At 45.4% G+C, this 9326-nt stretch overlaps 1 protein-coding gene across 3 annotated transcripts in view; it reads right to left on the bottom strand.

The window, feature by feature from the left end:
- The window catches only part of LOC110299005 (myeloid cell surface antigen CD33-like), a 9753-nt gene extending 4113 nt beyond the window's left edge, over positions 1 to 5640 (bottom strand). Inside the window, exons 1-6 of one of the 3 annotated variants that reach the window (XM_029479875.1) lie at positions 5503 to 5632; positions 5152 to 5310; positions 4699 to 4977; positions 4482 to 4529; positions 1986 to 2079; positions 1127 to 1207 (exon numbers count right to left, since the gene is read on the bottom strand). In XM_029479875.1, the coding sequence (XP_029335735.1) occupies positions 1135 to 1207; positions 1986 to 2079; positions 4482 to 4529; positions 4699 to 4977; positions 5152 to 5310; positions 5503 to 5587 (738 nt within the window). In that variant the 5' untranslated portion in view covers positions 5588 to 5632 and the 3' untranslated portion in view covers positions 1127 to 1134. Of the gene's footprint in view, positions 1 to 1126; positions 1208 to 1985; positions 2080 to 4481; positions 4530 to 4698; positions 4978 to 5151 lie in introns of all 3 variants that reach the window. The other 2 variants (XM_021168573.1, XM_029479876.1) reach the window with 2 other exon arrangements.
- Positions 5641 to 9326: the final 3686 nt, after the last annotated feature.

Genomic DNA, 9326 nt, shown 5'->3' with positions numbered 1-9326 from the left:
GAGAGGAGAGAGGAGAGAGGAGAGAGGAGAGAGGAGAGAGGAGAGAGGAGAGAGGAGGAGAGAGAGGACAACTAGGGGCTAGGGGTAGCCAGCACACATTCAGACACCTGAACAGACCTGGGGAATCTGGACACTGGATCAACAGCCTGACCTGTCCTATGTGTCCAAACAGAAGGCCCCTTAACCAGACTTACCCCTGGAGGTGACAGACCAGGTGACTTTTAATTTGTTTCATTTTGTAATGGAGTTGTCAGACCCTTCCAAAACTGCAGGCAGCAGTTGATAAAAGGGAGTCTTGGGGATCTGGAACTTAGGCTGTGTTCCCCAAGGAGCTCTTTGACTACCATACTCTTTCCCATTTTAATGGGCTCTGAGACCCCCAGTGTCTCAGGGTCTGGTCTCTGTGGAATCTTGATGGAACCTCCAGAAATATTGGGAGGTATCCACCAGAGAGACACTGGTTTAATCCAATAGAAAAATTATATTAGCTGGCTGGCAACTGCACTGGGTGTGTGGGATCCCAGTGGAGAGATCAAACCTTTCTCGGCATGAGCCTTTAAGTACAAAAACACTGTTCTAGTTTGACATATTTCAGTTAACAAGTACAGTTCGTCAGAAGCAGAACTACAGAAGCCAAAAGACCAGGTTAGTATCTTTAAAGATTTTCCCAGAACTATGGACTTGGATGGATTAGGTCTTTGTTTTCATTTTGGCTGGTGTAACTGTTCATGTGCTGAGTTTTATGGCCTGAATAGTACTCCCATTATGGAATGAGTGGTGCTAAGGTCTGGAGGCCTACTAAGATCTGGAGCCCTGTTACAGAGGCAGGACACAGGGAGAGTCAGTGACTATGGTAAGATGAGGTTTGGGGATGATCAAGATTGGGTGAATAAAGGGGTCAGTATAGGTCATGGGGTGAGGGTGTAGAGAGGTGACCATAAAGAATCACAACCAGTTCTAGAAAGAAATGGAACCACTGATCCAGGAGATCATGGGACACAATAGGGATGTGGACTCACAGGACGGTAAGTAGATAACCAGTGGCCATGCTAAACCAGGCCATACTGGGTCCATCACAGGGAAGAGCCCTGAAGCACGTCAAACACTGGGATCCCATATCACTCACCTGAGAGACTAATCCATGACAGCGTCTGCCTGATCCATGGGTGTTGCTGGTCTCTCCACTCTCTTCCTATGGGATCTCTTGCTGAGTGAGGAGACAGAGCCTTCAATGTGGGCATGAAAGGGAGCAGGTGTAGTAGTCTCCTCTTGTCCTGAACTCCTGTCATGGACTGTAAGGGTGGCTGGGGGGTGGGGGGAGATACATAGGGCACAGGACCTCCTAGCTGTGGAAGACTGCCTTCTTCCTATGATGGGAATTCTCAGTTGTCATTTTGACTTCATCTGGAATTAAGCCAAATGGTGAAGTACTCCTGTGAAGGATTTTTTCTTGATTGAATCATTTAAGCTGGGAAGGCCTATTGTAAATTTAGATAATTTGAGGTAGGGAGGTAGACCTTACATCTAAGCCACAGCTTCTGGTGGCAGCCTATATAAAAGACATGGAAGACAGAAACGTTTGTTCTTTGCTTGCTTGTTCTCACTCTCTCTGGCAAGTTGATCCCATCAGTGGTATTAGAGTCTACTTCTTTGAGATTCCAGTGTATTCAGGAGACCAGCTGAGATATCCAGCCTTGTAGACTGAACAAGTTATTTGGCTCTTAGACTTTCCGTGAGAAGACAGACATTGTTGAAATAGTAGGACTGTAGACCATAGCCCATAAGCCACTCTAATAATTCCAGAGTGTGTGTGTGTGTGTGTGTACATACATTTTATCAGTTCTGTTTCTCTAGAAAACTCTGTCTTGACGTTCCCCAAATGGCCACATTTGACAGATAGCTCCATCACAGTGAGGAACTGTTAGTACCCACAAACTCCCTGCCTGAATCCCAAACCTTTCTCTCGTCCAAGGAGCAACACTCACCTCAGGAAGAAGAAGCAGATCCCAAGAAGCAGGAATTTGATAGCCGCTTCTCCCATGGCTACCTGTACCACATCTGCCAGGGGTCTTGGTTTCCCTGAAGAAAGGTAGATGGAGCTGAATTTACATCCTAATCCCAGACAGAGTCCTCCCTCTCACAGTAGTGCTTAGATATGGCCTTCCAAATTTCATCCCCAGACCTGAGACTGCCTCTGTCCATACCATGACTCCCTCATCCCATTGTCCAACAATATATCAGAAAAATCACTTTCTATCATGATTAGAGCCTCTGTCACAGAGGCATGGTGGTCATTTGTGATCCTGCTAGTCAGAAGGATGAAGCAATAGGATTATGGGTTCAAAGTCAGTCTGTGCTACATTGCAAGATTCTGCATCAAACATCAAAACCAACAATTGCAATGGAAAATATCAATAACCTACAGAATTTGGGAGCACGTTTGTATATTGTGGTAAGAGGCTGGTGTCAAGCACACAAAAAGAACTCTTTTAAAAATTTATATTTTTACTTGTCTGCATGTGCATATCTGAGGGTCTAGTGCCCTCTGAAGTCAAAAGAAGCTGTTGAATCCCCTAGAACTGGAGTTATAGACAGCTACAAGCCACCACGTGGGTGCTGAGAAGTGAATCCAGGTGATTTCCAAGGGCAGCTTTAACCAGTAAACCATCTCTCCAGCCTCCAGGGAAGAATTATTAAATTTATAAGTTAAATTTATAAGGAACTCAAATGCCTTTAATCTCAACCCTCAGGAGATAGAGGCAGGAATATCTCCATGAGTTTGAGGCCAACCTGGTAACATAGTGAGACCCTGTCTCATAAAACAAGTTACAAAGAGCTCAACAACGCTGCTCATAATAGTCACAGGATTTTAAACTCAACTATCAATCTTTTTTTTTTTTTTTTTTGAGACAGGGTTGCTAAATGCCCTGCAACTCACCTTGTTAACATCTAGTTAACAGTATGGTAAGCTAGATTGAATGACCAGTGAGCCTCTCTTCATCTTCCCAGCAATGGAATTATAAAATTATAAGCAAGTGACACTATATCCCGCCCCCTTTCTTTCTCTCTTTCTGTGTGTGTGTGTGTGAATGTGTGTGTGTGTGTGAATGTGTGTGTATGTGTTTGTGTGAATGTGTGTGTATGTGTGTGTGTGAATGTGTGTGTGTATGTGTGTGTGTGAATGTGTGTATGTGTGTGTGTGAATGTGTGTATGTGTGTGTGAATGTGTGTATGTGTGTGTGTGAATGTGTGTGTGTGAATGTGTGTGTGTGTGTGAATGTGTGTGTGTGTGAATGTGTGTGTGTATGTGTGTGTGTAAATGTGTGTATGTGTGTGTGAATGTGTGTATGTGTGTGTGTGTGAAATGTAGATTCTGGGGATTGAGTTCAGGTCCCTGCAAGGCAAGCTCTGAGCCCACTGAGCTCTCTCCATCACTACATTTTCTTTTTATCTGTTCAAAGTACATAACATCTTTACATCTGATCAAAGTCCAAGGCGATGCCAAACATCTCCTGATATTGATAAAGATACAAAATATTTGCGTGGACAAGAATAAGGGTCAATGCTCATCCTAGGATCAGTCCTTAGGACCAAAATTAAAACAAAACAGAAAGGGTTTCATCCACAGTGCCTTGGTGGAAGTACAAACTCTCCTAGCTTCCTTTTGGGAATGTTCTACTATCCAACGTCCATGAAGAAACATTTGCTCACCATTCTCTATATCAGAGAGACACCAAGCTCCACTGTAATTTGCACTTGGGAATTAGTAATTCAGACATGTAGACAGACAGACAGGCAGGCAGGCAGACAGGTAGGCAGGCACACACACACACACACACACACACACACACACACACACACACACCTGTGAAAACAGATACAAAACTCTTTACTGCACATTGATTTTTGGCGAAAATAACATCAATGGAATGGCTGCCAGAGAATAGAAGCTGTCCACAGAACGAGATCCACTCAGTGTGTACCAGAGTCATGGGGGCACAATGGTGGGTAGGCTACTGAATCCCGAGTTCCCTCAGGCCATATGTGGATAAACCAAAGCTTGGTACCTGGTGTAGTCACTGGTCTGTTCTGAGAAGGGAACTGAATTTCTGTGAACAGCCCTCTGTGTTTGCTCTGCATGTTTGCCCCATATGGCCATGTCTCCTGCACAAGCATTCAGATCAAAGCTGTTGACAGACTCAAGTGCTGAGGCTGCAGGAAGATTCATGAATGGACTAAAAGTGTCTCGGTTGTGTGATTCTGTTAAGTGAATGCTGACCTATCCCTGTAATGGCTCAGGAGTGAGTCCAGAAGCCCAAAGGATTGAGAAAGAATCGGGGTGCGGGGAGAACTTTGTGCTGTGAATGAGGAGGGTCATTAGCTTTCTAGGAAGTGGGTCTTTATGTTCAGGGTAAAAAGGGATGAACCCTGCTCTGGGCTAAAGAGACCCTGTTCATCCAACCCAAGATGATTCCCCCTACCTGGACCAACTCTTCCAGAGACATGGGCTGTGGAGTTCTGTGAATTATCTTGGAGAAAAGAAAAAGAGTTTAACATCTCAGGTTTCAGCAACATTTCTCATAACTGCTCAGAAATCATAGAATGCAAGAGGGATGAGGTCTGGGTCCACACTGTCCCCAATCCAACTATAATCTATGATACAGCTACCATGAATCCCCAGCCTTGGGCTGAACTCACAGATGACATTGAGCTGGACAGTCCTTTGAACAGTCACACCAGCTCCAGGGAAGGTCACCTTACAGGTGAGGTTGGTTCCATGGTCCTGGAGCCTGGGAGTGAGGGTCAGCACCGAGGAGAGTGTGGTCGTGGGGCCCAGGGATACGAGGGCAGCTGACATCCAGGAAAAGATGGGGGGTGTTCCCCGTTCACAAGCCCAGGGCACAGAGCACATCACATTGGTAGGACGACCAAGCTCCAGTGTCTGTGGGATGCTGATGTTGGGGGTGTGAGTGAGGTCTGGTAAGGAGAGAAAGACATGCAGGATCAGGATGGGGGTGAAGGACAGCTATTGAGAAGCCCAGGTTTTGATTCAACTCTTCCACTTCCCTGCTTCATCCCCAGTCACTCTCAGGCTACGGTCCTGGTCCTGCCCTGTAAGCTTCTGTGACTAACATGGAGCAAGTACTTTACCTGTCACATGCACAGAGATCCTATCCTCACAGAAATTCCATGTTTTGCCTTCTTTTTCCAGTCTGAAGAAGTAAGAACCGTTGTCACCCTTTTGTGCATCTCTGATGTCCAAGGAGCAGTCCCCAGAGAAGTGGAGTCGGCTCTGCATCCCCTTCTGCACTAGTTGATATGGCTTGTTTGTAGCCACCAGAGAGTCAGGGTGTGTATTTTCCCCTTCATGGAACCAGTACCCAAAGGCAACATCTGACCACCTGTTCATGGGGTACTCAACGAGGTGGCAGGGCACAAGGACACACAGACCCTCCTGCACCGTCACAGACTGTAACTCCAGTGTCAGTGACAGATACGTACCTATGACCTCTCTAGGGAGAGTAAAGCAGTTTCCAGATGCCCACTTAAACACCCAGAGCAAGGGCAGCAGTTGGGGCAGCAGCATCCCAGCAGATGGCCTGGGCTCCTTTGAGTAAGCAAACTGGAGGGCTCACAGATAGGAACTGGGAAAGCAGCAGAGAATCAACAGACTTCAGCTCACAGAAGAGGAACTAGGGACAGCAGGTGGCCCAAATCTTCCCTCCTATCTGCAGAGATCACATGAAAGCCCAGCAGTCAGACATTAAAGAGATTGGGCAGAGGGAAAGGGGTGTGGGTGTGGGTGTGGGGGTGGTTCAGAGAAGAAAGGCTGTGGAGACGGCTCAGACTGCGAAGTGCTTGTTGCACAAACGTGAGGACCTAAGTTCAGATTCACAGCATGTACATAAAAATCTGGTCATGACAGTGCACATCTGTAACCCCAGGGCTGGGGAGACAGAGACAGGAGGATCTCTAGAGCATGGTGTCCAGCCACTCTACCTGAATTGGTTGTCTCTACATTCAGTGAGAGATCCTGTCTCAAAAACTGAGGGGGAGGAACTGCTGAGATGGCTCAGTGGTTTAGAACACTTACTGCTCTTACAGAGAACCTGGGTTCAATTTCCAGCACCTATTTGGTGGCTTGCAGCCATCCATAACTCCAGTTCCAAGAGTTTTGACATCTTAATCTGACCTGCACTGGGCATGCACATGGTGCACACATGTACACTCCACACATAAGATATACAATAATAAATGTTAAAAACATTTTAATGATGCAGATGATCATTGAGGATGATGTCAAGCTCTGGCCCTCATACCCACAATTGTGCATAAACACTGCATATATAAGTGCATCAATATATGCACACACATATGCACAAGAAGGAAGGGAAGAAGAAAGGAAAGATGGAAGAAGGAAGGAAGAAAGGAAGGAAGGAAGGAAGGAAGGAAGGAAGGAAGGAAGGAAGGAAGGAAGGAAAGAAAGAAGGGGTTGAGAAGGTTAGAGAGCAAGTTCTGAGGGACTTCCCTACAGCACTGGGGTGGACCTGGACCCAGGTATGAGTCTAAGAGCTTTTCTTAGTCTAAGGTCTTCTCTTAGGAGAAAGATCTCTGATGAACTGAAGCCATCTGTTTTCTCACTCATTTATCCAGGAAACACATAGTGAGCTGTGGGCATTGCAGAGCTAGAAACAAGAAGCGAAACATGTGTCTGGTTTCCTCCCATGCTGCCTGCTGGCAGGAACCTCAAACTCTCCATACACTAGTGCTGCTGTCTTCAGAGCTGCTGGCCCAGGAGATGTCTCTACCTGCCACTGAGGCATGCATATGAGATGTATTTGTAAAGCACAAGCTGGGAATTATTTCCTTCACATCTTATGCTCTCTCATGCCATGGAATTTGCTGTTTTGCACACACACACACACACACACACACACACACACACACACACACACACACTTAAACTTATTTGTTAGATATGATGGTGCACCCTTTTAAAGGGTAGCACTTGGAGGCAGAGCTCTGTGATTTGAATGAGTCTAGTTTATATTGTGAGTTCCAAATCAGCCACGACTACATAGTGAGAGACTGTCTCAAAAGTATTTTTATTAATTCTTTGAGAATTTTATACTGTATATTTTGATCAAATCCACCCTATCTCCACTATCTACCCACCCTTGTGTTCTCATTTTCAGTTACACCCATTGATTCCTGTTTGTGTTTCCCATATACTCTTGGGTTTGTGAACCCAGGGAGTGTGAATCCACTGGGGTGTAGCCAACCTACCAGGCACCATACTCTTAAAGAAAACCGACTTTTAGCAGCTCTTCAACCAGTGTGCAGGATTCCATGTCTAACTTTCCTCTCTATTTTGGGAATAGGCCCGGCTTGAGTTTGCACAAGTCTTACACATGCTATCACAACCACTCTGGGTTCATGTGTGCAGCTGCCTGGTGTGTACAGAGGACACTGTTTCCCTGTAGTCATTCACTGCATGTGAGTCTGACATTCTTTCTACCCCTCTGCGACGATTCCTGAGCCTTGGGGGGCGGGGGGATGGAGTGTAGTGTGGATGTCCTGGGTGGGACTAAGCATGCTGCATTTATTCTCTGAAAATTTTATATGTAGTGTCTTGTTTTCTGAATTTGGAATTATTTCATTTTGACTATAATCTGTTTTATTGGATCTGTAACACGTCATGGATACACTCACCTACTTTTAGATGTTTTCTCACAGTATGTAATGTGTCACCCTCTTTACAGCCCTTTTCTTTTCAGGACAGCAAGATACTGTTTCCTAAGCATTCTTGATAAGTACAAGGAGACCAAGGACATGCCCAGGAGGAAGAAGAAAACAAAGATTATGAAGGAGGCTGGTTCAGATAGACAAACATCTTGAGGCAAAGGCCACAGAGTAGCTCAGTCCAAAGAAACCCAGGCCCCATTGCCTGGGACCTTTAAGTGTTTCCTTCCACCTGTGAGTGCTCTTGGTAGAGGTGACTAAGTAAGGATTTTGCCCATTGGGAAGCACCCTGGATTATCTATGGCCTTCAAATCCAATCACAAGTGTCTTCCTAAGGGAAAAGCACAGGGAGATGGGATGCTAATTCAGGGCTGAGGCCATGTGACCCCAGAAGTAGAAATGGGCGAGGTGACATGGGGATAAGGATGGGAATGGCTTCCACAAAGTGGGGAAGCAAGGGGTGTAAAGTCTCCACGATCCATTTAGGGACAGTCATTCATGAAACACGCTGCTTGGCACCCAAGGAGCATAACTTTTGGTTGATAACCTCTTGAGCCAGAAGAGAGGAAGCATTCGTGCTTCGGAAACCTGCTGTGTGTGACTGTGTCTGGGGCTATCAGTGACTTGTGAGGAGAAAGCTTCTGAGTTCTGAGGGACTTAAAGGAGGAAGCGGGCAAGCCTCTTCCCGAATGCCATTCTCTGTTTTCTGGTGTTTAAAAAACTTTTTTATTTGTTCATGTTCAGTCTACAAAGTGAAGTGTTTTAGAATTACATTTTCCTTCTGATCCATCATGTGTCCACAGCCATACCATTGTGGACACACCATAGCTAAGTACAATGTAGTGGAATTTTTTCATATCTGCCCCCTCCCCCGTTATCTTCTACTACCGCTTCTTTTTTCTCCCACTATCCCCTGTGTATTAGTCATGGTTCTCTAGAGAAAAGAGTGTACAGAATGAATCTCTCTCTCTGTCTCTCTCTGTCTCTCTGTCTCTCTGTCTCTCTCTCTCCAACTAAAAAGGGGGTTTATCAGAATGACTTACAAGCTATAGTAGAGGAGAAACAGTACCATATACTTGATGCCGATTCAAAGCTTATATCACCTTTGGAGAATCCTGCCACAGCTCTCCAGTCTGCTGTCACATAATTGGCACTGTAACTGTGTCTTCACAAGGCCATTTCACTTTTCTATCAGTCTAGATGCTTCAGGACGGTGAGGAACACGGTAAGATGAGTAGATTCCATCCATGATGGGGGGCTGTGTCACACTTGGACATGTCTGCCTGGACACTGCTAAGCTTCCTGCTATGATAACTGACTAAACCTCTGAAACTGTAAGCCAGCACCAATTCAATGTTTTTCTTTATAAGAGTTGCCTTGGTCAGTGTATCTTCACAGTAAAAAAACCAGAACTAAGACAGCCATTAATATTTATTTATTTTTTTGTTTTTTTTAATTTATTTATTATTTTTTTATTAGGTAATTTCCTCAATTACATTTCCAATGCTATCCAAAAAGTCCCCAATACACTCCCCCCCCCAGTCCCCCCCCCACCCACCCCCACCCCTTGGCCCTGGCATTCC

The sequence above is a fragment of the Mus caroli genome, chromosome 7 (assembly GCF_900094665.2).
Source record: "Mus caroli chromosome 7, CAROLI_EIJ_v1.1, whole genome shotgun sequence".
In the NCBI taxonomy this organism is placed as follows: Eukaryota; Metazoa; Chordata; class Mammalia; order Rodentia; family Muridae; genus Mus; species Mus caroli.
The sequence above is the reverse complement of the archived record's forward strand: the minus strand, read 5'-3'. Positions and strand labels throughout refer to the sequence as shown.